Genomic DNA, 16,613 nt, shown 5'->3' with positions numbered 1-16,613 from the left:
AGGCAGAGGGACCCCACGATGCAGTGGGAGCCCCCCGGTGTGCAGAACGTGGTCTGTAAGAGCCAGCAGCTGCAGAGCAGTGTGGTTTCCTGTCTTGCTTCTAAGAAACTTGAGGGAGAAGTACAACATGCAGGTCGTTTGATGAAACAAAGTTCCAGCACGCATCTCCTTTCAGCAGGCTTCACAAGTTGAAGCAACGGGTAAGGAGGCAGCTCAGCGACTTTAGAGTGAAAGTGATAAATAATGTACTGAGGGGTATTTAGGAAACCTTTAAGCTACCCTTGCCCTTAGGAAGTCTGTTTCCAGTTGTCAGTGTGATGTCAAGTTGAGGCTTGCAGCTCAGCCAGGCGCCAGTTGGGGCTGCAAAGGGAGCTCCACCTGCCAGGGGCTTTCTCTGCTGCAGTTTCTGAGGTCTACCATGGCTGTGGTATTTGCTCTGCTTCCTTTCAGCTGATGCAAGGACACTGCAGAACATCTTGCCTGGCTTGAGCACCCACTGATGTTTGCTGTCTCCAGAACGGCCATGAGTGGGCCCTGGCTGTGGATGCAGCCTCCTCTGACCTGTCTGTCTGGGCTCCAGCACGAGTGGAAGTCACCACTTCCAGCCTCGGACCTCATGGCTCAGGTCATTTCTCAAAGGTGTGCTGGAACCGGGGAATGCTTCAAGGTTTGGGTGTGCATGTGTTCTGCAATGCTGTGCTCATTCGTCCCTTGCTCGTCTGTGGTGGTCTGACTCTGGCTGAACGCCCACCAAAACCGCTCTATCACTCCCCTCCTTAACTGGACAGGGAAGAGAAAATATAACAAGGCTCGTGAGTCAAGATAAGGACAGGGAGATCACTCAGCAATTACTGTCATGGACAAAACAGACTCAGCCTGGGGAAATTAATTTAATTTACTACAATTCAAATCAGAAAAACATGTTCCACCCACTCCTCCCTTCTTCCCTGGGCTTAACTTAATTCCTGATTTCTCTCTGTCCTCCCCTGGCGTGGTGCAGGGGAACGGGAATGGGGGTTATGGTCAGTTCATCACATATTGTTTGTGCCACTCCTTCCTCCTCACACTCTTCCTCTGCTCCAGCGTGGGGTCCCTTCCCACAGGAGACAGTACTCTGTGAACTTCTCCAATGCGAGTCCTTCCCATGGGCTGCAGTTCTTTACAAACCGCTCCAGCGTGGGTCCCTTCCACGGAGTGCAGTCCTGCAGGAGCAGACTGCTCCAGTGTGGGTCCCCCGTGGGGTCAAAAGTCCTGCCAGCAAACCTGCTTCAGCACGGGCTTCCCTCAGGTCACAGTAAGAGGGTTCAGAAAGATGAGGTCAGCCCTGCAGGCTGGATCCTCCGACTGTTCCTCAATGCAATGGTCTGGATGCAGCCTGCTGCTCAGGGAAGTATAACCTGGAGAAAACAGTCCCAGCCCTGCCCTGTTTTTTACGTTCCTCCTGGGCTCCCCCTGACCAAGTCCTCACCTTCTGGCAGTGCCAGTACTGGTGCGTGCTGGCTGGGCACACCGTACCAGGCACGGGGCTGTGCTCGCTGCCGGCCAGCGCTGCCGAGCAGAGCTGTGTTTCTGCAGAGGTCCCACTGGAGGAGGGACATCTGCAGCAGAGCTCAAACTTGCGGGGTTCTTAGGAGCGATGCCAAAATGCAAGCCAGGAAAGGGGCAGTCTGGTTTATTTTCCCCTGTGGCCTCCGTCCACTGTGCCTCCCTTCCAGCTAGCAGAGGAGGTGGTGTGTGCCCTGCTGTGCCAGCCCCAACCTGCCCTGACAAATACTCGCTGAAGGTGGTTTTTTGTTCCCTCTCAATAAGTTTTACCATGTGCTGAGCAGCTCCCCATTTCTACACCTGACAGGAAAAAGAAAAGAAAGCTGACATTCTGGAAACTCAGATATTTTTTTCTCACTGCAGCTAGCCTTGGCAGTGAAATACCTTAAAATGAGGGTTCTCCAAATGCAACGTGGTACCTGAGAGCAGTTGAGTGCCTTTCACCTTGGGCTGGATGCAGGCGGGGCGTGGGAGTTGGTTGGCTACCGGCCATCAGCGGCTGGTGCCACCTCCCCTGGGATTGGTACCTGTGTTGTTCACAAAGCTGTGCCTGCACTGCAGGTGATGCTGAGCCCAGGTGCTCAGGCTGCCCAGCTCATCCAAAAAGTTCTGCAAGGAACAGAGATAGCCAAACCTGGGAAATGGCCAAAGAGGGAACGGGATGTAGGATTGGTGACTTCTGACTTCTGATCCCTCATCCCAGCAAGGTGCATGGTTTCTGTGTGCGTGATTTTAGCACAATTCAGGCCCATGAAAATCCAGATCATCATCCCGCACCCATCCCATCACCATCCACCTGGAGATCTCTGTCTGGTTCCCGAAGACCGGGAGCATTTTAACTCTGAAGCTGTTTGCAGCAGACTGTTGTTTAAGCCCTGCTGCACCACATCATAGGTATCCACAACCTAGCCAAGCTCCTGCTTGCTTCTGCCTGCTCTGCTCCCTGCCTGGCCCAGCTCCTGCCTGCAGTTCAGTGTGGGAGCCTCCGTGCTTGTCCTGACACCTCGCTTTAGCCCAGCTTCCATCAGGGCGTTCCTCCTCATTGCCGCTTGGCCCTGTTTTTTCAGATGTTTGTCCCCTGTTCCTCTGAGTTGGGGAGCTTGTGAGTCCCCTGACTCAGACTCAGATGACTCTGGGTTCCTTTGTGCAGCATCCCATGATGTGACAGTGTTCCAGGATTAATACTGAAACATGAGACCAAAATATGGCAAAGAAAATATAGTTTCACTTCAGTTTTGCAGCATCCTCGTGTCACCAGCTTCCACATTTTGGGAAGGCAGCTAAAAAGCAGAAGGAAAAGAAGAGAGAAACAGGATGGGAAGGGTCCTCTAGAAGACCTTGTGTTCTTGGCCTTTGCTGCCACATCTCTCAATTTCTCAGTTGCACCTGACCCTCACAGTAAAAACCATCATGCTGCCTTGGAAGAGGTCACCCCACCCTGCTCTCTCCCAGCAATCCATGTGCATACAGCTGTGCTCGGGAGCTCTGGTTCTTTGGTCACAGTCCTGGCCTGTGCTGCCATGCAGCCTGAGGAAGGATCGCAGCAGGCACCAGCATCTGCAGAGGATCTGCTGCCTCTTCTGCAGCAAAGGGGCTGTGGAGGAGGCAAGGGGTGGGCCATGTGCAGCCAGGAAAAGGCACCTGAGAGAGTGGAAGCATGGCAGGTAACATTGAGAGCTGGCTGCAGCTCCATCTTCCCTTCAGAGTAACACCCATCTTTGCATCCTTCCTGGAGAAGTGCCTGGGACTGGCCTGGCTCTCTGCCTTGTCTGCACCTGGCCTGGTGCTCCTGCCTGTCAGCCAGGGGACCCAGAAAGCACCGAGCACCTGGGGGAGAGATGTGGGGCTGAGGATGGTGTGGTCCCTTGTTCCTATGGACGTGCAGACCTGGGGTATCCCATGAACCCCCTCCTCAGAGACCTCTGGAGTTTTTTTGCCTCCCTGCAGTGAGGAGGATCATCTGCCCATCTCTCCCACCACACAAGGAGGTAAGTGGATGTGGTGGTTCTTGTTGCCGCTGCTCTGCTTGCCAGGGGCTGACACGGAGGCCCAGCTGAGAGGTTTGTTCTTGGACACTGCCCCAGTGGGGTTAAAATAGTCTGGCTCTTTTAATGGGGCTTCCTTGCTTGCAAAGACTAAGTTGCACTGGGTTTTTAACCCCCAAAGTCCTGGGGACCCCTCCGTGCTCCTAGTACAACTGGACCCTGCCTACAGGGAGGAGGGTGGGTGGTTATCCCTGCTTCATCCCTGCTCAGAGGAAGCAGGGAGATGAGGTGATTACTTTAGTGTTCCTTCCCGCCTGACAGTTACATCACTTGACAAGATGCTGGCCCTCTCCAGGTGCAGCCGAGGGGGAGAGCAGCAGCACAAGGACAAATCCTTGGTGTGTAGAGGGCTGATACTGTTCCTGCCAACGGATGAAGTGCCCAGACAGCCCCACGATGGCAGGCAGGGCCAGTGGAGATCTAGCAGGAGCTGTTGTTGACCTGGAGTCTTTAGTGGCGTGGGGTCAGCCTGGCAAAACTCCTGCTATCTTGGCGGCCGCACCGCGGGACTGTGCCACTTGTTGCTCTGATAGCAACTCTGCCCGGTGAGCCTGGCTGCTTTTATCTGGCGGTCAGGGCTGCTGTCACTGCGGCAGGGGGGCTGCAGGGCTGGGGGCCTCAGGCAAGTGTACAAACAAGCTCAGGATGTGAGCACAATAGCCAAGGACAGGCCTTTGAAAAGCAGGGGGATGCAGCACGGCCACCCTGGGGCACATCAAAGGTCTGTCTCGCTCTGCACCACCGAAAAAGCCCGTGTGTTTGACGGCGACCCGTGGACCTGGCCCCAACATCGTGTTGGCACAAGGGAGAGAGGGTTTGAGCAGTGGGAGGCGGAAAGAGAAAAAACGGCGGCGGGGAGAGGACTGACGCAGGAGCTGGGACACAGTCCCGAGGGTCTCTGCCTCCAGATTATGGGTTTCTCATGGGTTCCCTCAATCCTGCTTTGTTCTGGTCATTGCTGATTTGTATCTGGAGTCTGGAAAGCGACTGTTATCCACTAGCTTTGCAAAGCTGGGCTCTGAGTGATGTCTGGATGGAGCCATAAAAGAACATGAAGATATGGTGAGCGGTGTCTGCCAGGCACATGCCTGCCCTATGGGGTCCTGCAGTACCTGCTGTACTTCTCTAGAAGGATCAGTCCAGCAAGAGCCCCTCTCTGCTCACTCCTGTGCTTGCAAGAGGGCCTGGGAAGGGGCTGGAAAGCCCCAGTAAGTTTTGCCTCTGATTTGCTCTGCAGTGTGTGCACATGCTGCTGCCTTTGGATAAAGGACAGCCTGAGCCTACTCTGTGGTAACCACCCTCTGCGATAAGGGCGCATGTTGTCTCAGGAGATTAGACCTGTCCACTGCTTTGTGTTTTTATAAAGTACATTTATTGGCAAAAGAGCAGCCCAAAGGGCAAAGGAAAACAATCAACATAAAGAAGAAACTAGCACCCTGTGTAAGCATCCTCAAGAGGTTGGAAGGATGGTTCTGCTCTTGGGAAGCGGCTGTACCCTGCAGGTGCTGGCCCCAGGCATTGGAGAGCAGCAGGCTGAGCCAGTGCCTCCTTTGTGGGTTTTTGATTGCAGGGCTTTAGCGGCCTTGGTGGCTTTTCTACTTTTGAAGCCACTGACAGGGTAATTAAATGCTCCCAGGCAGGTGCTGGAGCCTTTTGCAACCTGAGATTTGGCTTTATCTTGCCTGCCTGCTGGAAATGCCTTGTTTTAGGGTGCATTAATCTCTCACAGCAATATCTGAAAGCAAAGAGGAGGTTTTAATTGGAGTGGGATTAGCGCAGCCAGGTTGAGCAGGGAGAGCAGGAGCTTTCCCCCTGCGTGCTAATTGCCCCTTATCTGCACTGGCAGTGGTTGCAGCACCTGCCTGCGGCTGCCTGTGTGCCAGCTTTGTGCCATGGGGGCCCAGGCAATGCCATGTGCCTTGTAGGTTTGTTTACGGAGAAGAGGGTGAGATGTGGTCCTCAAACTAGGGGTGCTTGGTCCAGATTTGGCAGCCAGAGGGCTTGGGGTGCTTTCAGCACTCGAGTGCCTGGCATAGCCCTTGGGGGGCTCATGCCTTTCCCTTGGGATGTTGCAGAGTCGCAGGGTCTGAGCTGAAATCCCGCTGGCTGCACTTCGAAGCCAGCCCCTGCCCCCAGGCACAGGCAGGCAGCAGGCACAGCTGATGCAAGCGTGAACTCAGGGTATCATTTTCCCTGGGGCAGCAGGGCCAAAGGCTTTCCCCGAGTGAGTGGGACTGCACCCTGTGCCCGACCCACAGCCATGGTGGGTGTCCCTGCAGGGTGGCCGAGGCCAGTGGGTGGGTGTCATGGAGCCAGGAGGACTTGGGGCCATCAGGAGACCAGCACCCCCCTTCCACAAACATGCCGCGTCTCTGCTGGCTCTCTGGGAAAATATTTGTCTGTCTGAGGCAGGGCTTTTTAAAAGCCTCAGCATTTTCACCTGTAAGCTTCTTGCAGGAGACAGACGAGTATGAAAATAAAACTCCTAACCAAAGCAAACGGCCGCAGCCCACGCAGGGTGTTTTTTTACCTCGTCATTTCAAAAAGCAAACAGCAGCAGCGTTGTGCAATATTTTAGGTGGCCGTGGCAGAAAAAAGCCCCTCTGTTTTTCAAACAAGGTGCCTTTTCACTCAGAAGTTGGCAGCAGCTCTAAGGAACCAGCAGCATTTCACCTGCTGGAAATGCAGATGTTGCCTTACGGCAGCAGAAGAGTTTGTACCAAAGCCTTGGAGCTTGGAGCGGGGAGGAAGCGGCGCCTGAGGGTGTTGTGTTGACTGCGATATTTCCGCAGGATCCCCCCAGCTGGGCTGGGGACTGCCGGCTGTTTTTTTGTCCCCTTTGAAAGAGACAAAGCCTCCGCCATGCTGAGCTGCGTGGCTTGGTTTCTTCCGCTCCAGCCAAGTGCAGCACCATCGGTCATGGGGCTGCTGGGAGGAAAAGCAAACAGAAGGGAGGCCAGAAGGGCTGGGCAGAAGATGGGGGTGTTATCGGGTGCCCCAACTGTGACACCTTTTCGAAAGCCAGGAGAAGGCCGGAGCCATCAAATCTGCTCCAATGGCTTTGGTCTGGGTGGGAGAAGTGTTTAATTCAGCTTCTGCCAGGCTCCTTCCAGCTCATGGTGGGCTCCCCTTCGTCCCACACCAGTGACAAGCCCCACCATCCTCCTCCTCACCTCCATCCGGGATACTGACCCTTGGAGTGACAGCAATGGGATGCTGGGCATTGTGAAGGGCAGCGCTCTGCCTGGGGCATCCCCTTCCGTCACCTTTGTGGCCAGGGGACCCTTGTGCAGGAGCAGCAAGGCCAGTCTCTCGGGAGCACTGGTCTGCAAGTGTTATTGAGGCTACAACTTGGGCAATAAGCAATCCCATAAGGATGAGCAGTTCTGCTCTTGAGGGCACACCCATCCCAACTCACTACAATTTATATACACTATACAAGATCCTACATAGCATATAAAATCATATACAAACTTACAGGTGTGTGTGTATAAGTCAAGTATGTTTTTTCCATTATATATATATATTTTATATATATATATATATATATATAATGGAAATATATATATGGTCAAACAGTTTCAGCAGTTTTGGGAAGAGGCATTTTGCTGACATGAGTTGCAGAGTTGGGCTGCCAAGGGCCTGCGGGCAGGTTCCCTGGGGGGTGATCCCCTCTAGGTGATGTGGTGATGACCCCAGTTGTGCCGATGTCCCACTTCTCTCCCCAGCCCGGATCTGTGGCATGGGAGCCTGGTGAGGGTGGCAGCATCCATCGTGGCACCCAGACCTGCCTGGTGGCAGCATCTGTGTTGGCACTCAGACTTGCCCAGGGAGGGGGCAGGACGTCCCTGAGGGTGCCACCAGGGCTGTGCACAGGAGCTGTCCCCGTGGCTGCAGCTGGGCAGTGTTTCTGAGAGCCAGGGATGGCAAGAAAAGGGCACATGGAATTTGGCCCATGCACCCCGTGCACTACTTCTGCTTCCCGAGAGGGTGAGGAAGGAGTTGATGAGACATCAGGGCCTGGCTTTTCCGTGGAGCAGCACGTTGCTCTGATTAGCAAAAATCGCGAGCTCTTCCTTGCACTCCCCCATGTGCTGCATGCCTCTGCTCTCACCCCACCATCACTGCCCCATATAGCCACCTCACTGGTGTGTCCCATCACCTGCAGCTGGGCAGAGGGCTTGGGGCTGGTGTCTCCCGTGGGAATGATCCTTACCCCATTGTACTGGGAGAAGGAGGATTTTCCCTATCCAGGACAGGAGGCTGAGGCCAGCAGACCTCCTACCCTGCTGAGCCTCTCTGAAGCCGGCATTTCTCCCGGTGACCTTGGCAGCAGAGGCTGCAGAGCTGGCTGGCTCTGAGGGCAGCGTGTCCCCATCCAAAATGTCAGTCTGTAACACCTGGCACATGTCTCTCCCTGGGTGTTGGAGCAATGAGGTTTTTCCAGTGGCAGAGGGATTGCTCTCTGCTGGGAAGGGGAGGATTTGAGGGGGGCTATTGCTCTGCCAGAGGGTCCACACCATGTGCCACCCCAGCTGTGCTCATGAGCGAGATGGGGAGCCTTCCCCTGCCCAGAGCAGGGGACCCGCAGGGGGCCAGTGTCTCACACCCCTGCAGTAACCCCCCTGCCCTCCTTGCTCGCTGCTCCCTCCCTGCCTTATCTCCCAGGGACAGCAGCTCCCACCCCACCAGCTGCCTCCTGGGGCAATCAGTGGGGAGCACAAGGGCCTTATCTGCAGGCCAGCTGTGGGCAGGGCTCCCTGCCATCCCTATCAGCAGGGCGGCTCCAGACCTGGGGCTGAGGGGAGCCAGCCTCATCCCTGCTGTGCTGAGGCCAGGGCTGGGAGCATTGCCATGGCCCCACGCTGACCGTTGCAGTGGGATGCTCCAGGGCCCTGGGACCCCTCTCCAGCTCAGCAAGCATGACGCTGCCAGATTTGCAGGGGTCCAGCCGAGGCCATTGCACTGGGTGGTTGTGGTTTGTGGTGGGGTGTGTGAAGGCAGATGGTGACAGCAGCCTTGTGTGACTGCCAGCAGGACCCCCCATCCTCTTCCACCAAGCTCCAGCAGCAGTTTCCTCATGCGGGTGATGCTTGTGGGGGCTGGAGGGGGCCAGATGGGGCCAGTGCCCTGGGAAAGTCTTTCCTGTCCCTTTCACAAGACCTCCACGTTTTATTTGTTTCTCCTGAGTTGCTCCCACCCTCCTGTTTCCAGTGGCTCAGCAAGGAGCTGTCGGAACACCAGTGGGGTGGGGACACCGTCTCTCCTGCTGGGGTAGGGGATACCAGGGTCATCTGTGGTCATGCAGAGCATGGGCATCTCTATGATGAAGTGCCCATGAAGTGTGGCTTCCCCCAGAGGTGGGTGCCAGGCATCCCCCTGTGCCATGGGGTTCCATTACTCTTGGGGTGCTGGTCCTGCATGGCACAGGGACTGGGCAGAGCGAGGGATGTTTCCTGGGAAAGGGAGCATCCTGGCTACTCTGTCCCACTTAGCAGAGTCTGTCCCTTTGTGTCCTGGGGCATTACAGTGACCGCGGATCACCAAAAGCTCAGGGTGAAGATCTTTATTGTCCAATTCTCTGGCTGGACCACAGCCTGAGGTAGGTGTGAGGTTCTCCCTCCTTGGCATCCCTGCTGTCCCAGGCTCTGGGTGGGAAAGATGAGCATGGGGGGAAATGCATTTTTGCCTCTTACAGCTCCTACCAGGGCTTTGAATGAGGATTTTCCTTCCCCGTCATGTCCTGGCTGTGGAGAAGCAGGTGAGGGTCAGCCGGGAGCCTGCCATACCCACCGGGGTCAGCCCCTCCAGCCATAACATCAAGGAATTATAGACGGGTGGAAAACCATCTAAAAACCTGTGCAAATATTTGCATTTCAAGCTCTTTTCCAAATGTTGGGGAATGCTGACAAAGCAGCAGCGTGGGTGATGCAGGCATGCCCAGAGGGTCTGCTTTTTGGGTTTTTTTTTTGTCTGGGGGCAGGATTTCAATGGTCAAAGAGTTTTGTTTAAAATAAAAAAGCTAATGAAGCAAATGGGGAGATTTACCAGCACTGCTGCTGGCTCCTCTACCAGCTCCTTGGGGCAAAACAGCCACCCCAATGCTGAGGGGACCATGAGCCTTTAAACCACCGTTGCTCTGGGCCAGTGGGTGCATGGCTGCTGCCTCAGTGCTCCATTTTCCTACTCTGCTGAAGGGGTTTTTGGCAGGAAAGGGGCTCCCTGTGCCCAGTGCTGCTCTGCCCTGGAGCATCTCAGTGGTCTGGGGCTGAGGTCGAGCTGATGGGACTTACCTGGAACCTTGTGTGGCCCCCCGCGTCCTGCCCATGCCAGGGGATGTTCACTTGCTGTTGGCTCCTGCCTGTCCTGCTAGCCTTTGGGCCTGGTAGCAGCCTGTGTGGAAAAGAGTGACCAGGGGAGAAGGGTGGCCATGGACCCTGGTGGTCCCAGGATCACCTGTCCCAAGTGTGGACAGGGACTGAAATAAGGGGATAAGTTGGGGGGAACCCTGGGCTACCCCATCCCACTGCATTTCCCCTCTCCACACCCATCTCTGACAGCTCCTGGGGCAGGTCAGAGCAAGAAAGTTGCAGGCAGGTCCCATCCTGCCAGCGTAGGGAGGGCTCAAGGGCTGTGGGCTGCAGGGGCAAGAGTCCTCTGTGTCCCTGGGGGGCAGCTTGGGGTGGTGACACCCAGCCCCACAGCATGCTGTTCACAGCAGGATGGTGTGACTGACATGTCCTGGCTCCACGTGGGGTGGGACGGGATGGACTTGGGCATGGTGATGGGTCTGAGGGCTCAGTGCAGGTGGAGGTGGGTCAGTGCTTCTGGGTGTCACCGGTGCATCTGGTGCCAAGAGGGGATGGAGAGGGGGGTGTGTGCATTGATGGAGCCTCCTGTGCACGTGTGCATGCATGGTGGGACCAGCTCATGCTGAGTATTGATACATGGGGCTGCCCCCCTGCTCTGGGTTTGGGGTCCAGCCATGTCCTGCATCCCCCTCTCAGGCTGGCGGGATGCTCCATGCCCCACAGCCGTACCTGGCACCTCAGAGTGTGCTTTGTTTGGGGGAAGTAGATGACCCAGGGCTCAAGTAGGGTCAGGTAGACAGTGGCAAGGAGGGTCATCATGATACTGGTGCAGTGAGTCAGGGACAGACACAGGTGTGCTGGGCAAGGGAACTACCGCATGACCTGTGCAGTGGGCACACATGAGTGGTGCTGGTCCTGGGGTTATGTGCAGGCAGGGGAATAGGCCTCTGCATGTGACAGCCTGGGTGGTGCAGCACGTGTGTGTGCATGCCAGGGCAGGACTCTGCTTCTCTGGGCCGGGCATACGTGCAGATCGGTGCAGTGGTGATGGACCACAGCGGGATGAGCACCAGGTAGACAAGGCAGGACAGCAGGACTGCCATGACATAGCTCACAGTGACTGTCATGAAGAGGCAGATGCAGCAGACGTCATAGGAACTGATGTGTTCCTTCAGCTGTGGGCAATGCTGGTGAAAATGTTGCAGCACAGGGGTGCTGGGCAGGGGTCCCCCATAGGTTCTGTGCACCCTGTGGGGCTGGCAGCACCCAGGGCTGTGGCTGCTCTCTGCAGAGTGCTGCACATAGAGACCACGTGTACATGGGGGTGTGTGCTTGTGCAAGGCGGGGGTGAGTGTCTCCGTGTGTGCAAGGGGTGTCTGAGTGCACAGGGCTGGGTGTGCAGTGTGCAGGAGGTATGGACAGGGGTATAGGGTGCAATACGGAATGCTGTGTGTATGAGACACAATGTATGGGGCTAGAGGTAGGCTACGGTGTGTAGGGGCTGCAGGGAGTAGGGCTGAGTGTGTGAGGTGTAATGTATAGGGATGGATGTATATTGGGTGCGGTGTGTAGGGCTTAGCATCCAAGCTACAGATAGGGTTTACAGGGTGCAGAGTGTGTTAGGTGTGGGGCACAGTATATAGGGCAGGGTGGTTGTGGGGGTATACAGTGTGTAGGGACAGGGGTACAGGGCTTGGTTAATGGGGCTGAGGAGTGGGGTAGGGGCAGGAGCGCACAGCACCTTGGACATGCACAGAGCTGCCAGGATCCCAGGGTGCCCTGTATCCCTCATCTCCACGGAATGGTTGCAGAGGGGGCAGCTGTGACGGTGGCACTCTCATGGGCAGTGCTGTCTTGCTGTGCTGCAGAGCTCCTGCTTCAGCCTGCCCTCCCTGGCCACCACTGCAGGAGACACGTGAGGAGACAGTGCTCCCCCAGCCCCAGGGCCAGCCCCTGGGGCCACCCCACCACGGAGCAGTCCCTGCTCCCCTGTTACCCCACTTAGCTGGAGGAGCCCTAGGCTGACTACACCTAGAAGACCAAGCCAGCAAGAGCTGGAAGAGAAGGAGGAAGAAGGAGGAAGAGAATGGTGATGGAGCTGGGCATGATGTGCAGAGCCAGCCACACCTGCAGGTGGGGGAGTACAGGGAGAATGGAGCCAGGGTCAGGTCCTGGGGCTGCTGTGGGAGAGGTGGAGAGGAGGGGACAAAGAGCCTTCGGGTGCTCAGTCCCAGGGGCTGCTGGAGCTGGGGGGTGGTGGGGGAGAGGATGCAGATCCAGGCCATTTGAGCTGATGCCTGGCTCTAACATCTCAAGGACACTGGTGTGAAACAGCAGCTCTGCTGCCCCGTGTCCCCAGGATGGGGCTCAGCCCATGGCTTTGGGGTGACTTACAGGAAGGAGGCCAGTGAGCTCAGGTAGATGGGGGTGCTGAAACGAAGTGGGATGAGAAGCTCCATGGTGGGCCAGACAGCTGCAGGGCCTTGGCCTCTTGGGATAGATGGCATCCTGCTCCCACAGCAACCACAGCAAAATGGATTCCCCCATTCCATTCCCATGGCAATCACAGTATCCCCCTCCTGCCCCCATCCCATTCCCATGGAAACTGCACCATTCCCAGCCCCCCACCCTGTATCCCAGTCCCATGACAACTGCAGCATCTTGTTCCCATGGCAGGGTGCAGGGGACCCATTTGGGGTGCTGGTGCCACTCTGGCTTCAGCAGGAGCCCGCTGCCAAGCGGCAAAGGGTGGGGGCTTGGAGGTCCCTGGGGACCCAGTACAAATCAGTACTCATGTTCCTTGGGGTGCTGGCAGGACACGAGGAGCTGCGGGCACCCTGGGACCCATGAGGATGCTGGGATCCGCCTAGGACAAGGACCCGCTGCTCCCGGCCTGGCGCCCCAGCTCCGCGCTCAGCTGCGGCCCCTCCGCCGGGCGGGCTCTGCCCCCGGGCCGGGCGCCCAGCGCGGCCCAGCCCTGCCCTCTGCCGTCGCGGAGCTGCCCCCGGCCGGGCTCAGCCCCGCGCTGCCGGGACCCTCAGGGCGGGCAGGGCCGCGCAGGGGCTGGCAGGCACCCCCCGGTCCCCCGGCACCACCTCGCACCCGGCCACCGCGGCTGAGGGGACGTGAGGTCGCGCCGCGCACGCTGCACGGCCCCACGGGCACCCCCGGCACCCCCAGCCCATCGCCCGCCACCGTGCCCGAGGGGGCGTGTGGGCGGTGTCACCCCGGCAGAGGTGCTCTCCCCCCCGGGCTGGGGGTGCGCAGGCGTGCCGGCACGGGCTGTCCCCCCCCCGGCACCCCGGGTCGATAACCGGGCGGCCGAGCGCCCCGCGGGGCCGGCATGGCGCGGCGGGACACACACGCCAATGGGCGCCCGCAGTGGCGGCACAGGGAGGGGAGCGCCGGAGCTGCTGGTTAAACTGGAACCAGGCGCGGTGGCCCCCCCCGCGGTCCCTGCCCCGGGGACTCTGACCCCACGGGCGGCCAGGGGAAGCCGAGGCAGGCGGTGCTGAGCAGCCCTGGGACGGAGCCGGGGGAGCAGGGCAGGATGGACCCCGCCATGGAGCTGGCAGAGGACCCCAGGTGGGTGCCGGGGACCTCCGTGTCATTTTGCAGCCAGGCAAATCCAACTTTTTGGAGCAGGATTTGGGGTTATTCCCTCTGTAAAAGAATGCAGGCGCCTGGGGGTGAGGCAAGCCAGCCAGGGGACCCCGGGGACCCTGCGGGGCTGGGTGTCCCTGTGTCCCTGCCAGCCTCGTGCAGCGATCCCCTTCTCCGCAGGTTCCCCCGCCCGTTGGTGGAGATGCTGATCAGGAACTTCAGCGTGCCGGCAGCCTGCTTCTCCCTGCCACCCACCTCCCGGCAGCTGCTGCAGCGTAGGTGGGGGGCCCGGGGGGGGGGGCGCGGGGGGGGGACCCCTCCTCTCGCCACTGCCGGAGCAGGGCAGGGACGAAGGGGGATGAAGGCGGTAGGGCGGCTGCGGCAGGTGCGGGCAGGGAGCAGCCCTGAGGAAGCAGGAGGCAGCTGGGTGCTGCTGGGGTGTCAGCCTCCCCGCCATAGCCCTGCCTGCAGGGATGGGGGTGACCCTGGGGAGGGTCAGCACCGGGGTAGGTGACATGGGACACGGGAGCAGCAGGGCAGAAGCACTAGCTCTGGCACAGCCAGATGTGGCGAGGATGCAGTGAGGAGCTTCCCGAAGCGTGGAGTGGTGGGGCAGTGGAGCTCCCTGCTGTGGTGGCCCCAGGGGAGACAGGAGGGGATGGAGCCAGCTTCTTACCCCTCCCTGGCAGAGCTGGACATGGCCCAACTCACCATCATGGGCCTTGCCACCATCATGACGCTGCTGTCAGTCATGATATTCGTGGAAGAGGCCTTCTACCTCACACGCAAGATCCGCTGCCCCATCAAGATGAAGACCCTCTGCTGGAGCAGCTCGGCCCCTACAGTGAGCTGGGGCATGGGGGTGGTGGTGGGCATCACCCTGGTGGGCCTGGGCCACCCAAGGGGTGCCAGCCCCCAGGAGGAGGGGAGCAGCAGTGTGCCAAGCTCACATCTCCCCCAGGTTGTGTGTGTGGTCAGCTGCTTCGGTCTGTGGATCCCACGCTCCATGATGGTGGTGGAGATGGCTACCACAGCGTGAGTATTGCCTACCCCAGGGCAGGGGCACCGGGGAGCCCGCAGGCCCTGACCTGCTTTCCTCCTCCTCCTCTTCTGCAGGTACTTTGCCATCTGCTTCTACCTCCTGATGCTGGTCATGGTGGAGGGCTTCGGGGGGAAGGAGGCGGTGCTCAGCACCCTGAAAGATGTGCCCATGGTGGTCAGCACTGGGCCCTGCTGCTGCTGCTGTCCCTGCCTGCCCCGAATCACCATGAGCAAGTGAGGGACAGCTGGGGTAACCCCCTGCCCCTGGGGAGGGCATCCACCCCCCGCTTCTGCTGGGGCGGAACAGCAAGTCCCCGGGCGGAGGCTGAAGGACCTCAGGGTGCTATCAGCCTCTCTCGCTGTCAGGAGAAAGCTTCAACTGCTGATGCTGGGGACTTTCCAGTATGCCTTCTTCAGGGCTGTCGCCGTCTTCCTGGGGCTGGTCCTGGCTGCTGATGGCAACTACAACCCTGCTGATGTGAGTGCCCGGGCATGGGCAGGGTGACATCCTGGCCAGGGAGCCTCCACCAGCCCTCGCCTTGCACAGCAGCTTGGTCAGCCCAGGCACGTTTCCTCTGTCCCCCCCAGATCTCGGCAGAGAGCGTGGCCCTCTGGATCAACACCCTGGTCGGCGTCTCCACGCTCTTCGGGCTGTGGGCCTTGGGCATCCTATTCCGGCAGGCCCGGCTACACCTGACAGAGCAGAACATCAAGGCCAAGTTCTCCTGCTTCCAGGTGAGCCCTCGTCCTGCCTGGCTCGTTGCTGAGCGAGGGGCTCTTCCAGCACACCTGGGATGAGGTGGTATGGGGGAGGAGATGGTGGGGCAGGAGCTACTGGTGGGCAAGAGCCAGGTCTGGCTGCTGGAGTGGGGAAGGCAGCGGCTCCTGCCCCACCACCTCTGGTGTTGGTGGCTGCAGATCCTCCTCCTCCTGACGGCGCTGCAGCCTGCCATCTTCAGCATCCTGGCCAACAATGGCAACATCGCCTGCTCACCACCCTTCTCCTCCAAGGCCAGGTCACAGCGTAAGTCAGGAGATGGGGGAGCAGTGTCACACGCTGCTGGCTGAGCCCCGCCATTGCACGGTGGGGTGTGGGGGAACAGGCATGGTGGATCGAGGCAGCTTCAAATGACCCTTTCCCTCTTCCAGAGATGAACATGCAGCTGTTGATCCCACAAACCTTCATCTTGGCAGTGGTGACACGGATGTACTACCGCAAGCAGGATGACAAGCCAGGCTACCAGCCTGTCAGCTTCACACCTGCTGGCACCAGTGTCAAGGCGTGAGCGGGAGGGAACAACCGGGGTGCCAAGGTGCAGAGTAAGGCCAGGGACTGGTCTGCCCTGTACAGCCATCTCCTCCTCCTCTGGCCCTGGGGAGCTGCTGGCAGCAGTTGAGGCAGAGGGGGAAAGGGCATCTTGGCATGTGGTAAAAGGGTCTGAAACCTGAAAACCACAAGCCAAAGGGATCCGTGAAGCTGCCTCCAGCCCAAGGGGCTCTTGTCTGGCACCAAATAAAGATAAATCTGTACCCAAGTCTTGTGCTGGTGACTGCGCTCAGATTGTCTCCTGCCCAGGCTGGGCTGAAAATGACTCCACACAGGGGGAGGCAGATGGAGCCCAGGCCAGCACAGCCATGGCATGGAGTCCCCAACACCCAGCTGTGACACAGACCTCTAGGTGCTGCTGGCTGGGGTCTGACAGCCAAGACAATGCCAGGGCAGCAGCATTTTCTCCTGAGACCTCTGAATGGCTCTGGCCCATCCCTGGGGCACACCCTCCACAGCCATGGCGGCTCCTGAGAGCAGAGTGGGAGCATCCCTACCTGCCAGCCTGGGGCCAGGCAAAGGAAGGAGCCTTGAAGCACCTTCACAACACGGGCAGTTAGTTACTGCTGCCTTAACCAGCCCTGCCTGGGATCTGCTCTGGTAGCAGTGTCTGCTCTACACCTACAGCAGAGGTGGGGATGGATGTTAGGTGTGATGATGACTTGCAGAAACCACTGGGTAATCTCCTGACCCCTTCTGAAGCATCTTCTCACTCAAACCACTGCTAAGATGGCAGGTGAG

General features: G+C 58.5%; 1 protein-coding gene across 1 annotated transcript; it reads left to right on the top strand.

Annotated features, from left to right (window-relative positions):
- The first annotated feature begins 13,246 nt into the window (after window positions 1-13,246).
- On the top strand, window positions 13,247-16,080 carry SLC51A (solute carrier family 51 subunit alpha). The gene is made up of 9 exons (XM_037406709.1): window positions 13,247-13,486; window positions 13,685-13,779; window positions 14,194-14,348; window positions 14,466-14,539; window positions 14,621-14,779; window positions 14,912-15,023; window positions 15,134-15,280; window positions 15,464-15,569; window positions 15,695-16,080. Exons 1-9 carry the CDS (start codon window positions 13,452-13,454, stop codon window positions 15,829-15,831), a joined length of 1,020 nt encoding a protein of 339 aa, XP_037262606.1. The 5' UTR covers window positions 13,247-13,451; the 3' UTR covers window positions 15,832-16,080.
- Window positions 16,081-16,613: the final 533 nt, after the last annotated feature.

This window comes from Falco rusticolus, chromosome 13, assembly GCF_015220075.1.
Source record: "Falco rusticolus isolate bFalRus1 chromosome 13, bFalRus1.pri, whole genome shotgun sequence".
Classification (NCBI taxonomy): Eukaryota; Metazoa; Chordata; class Aves; order Falconiformes; family Falconidae; genus Falco; species Falco rusticolus.
The sequence above is the reverse complement of the archived record's forward strand: the minus strand, read 5'-3'. Positions and strand labels throughout refer to the sequence as shown.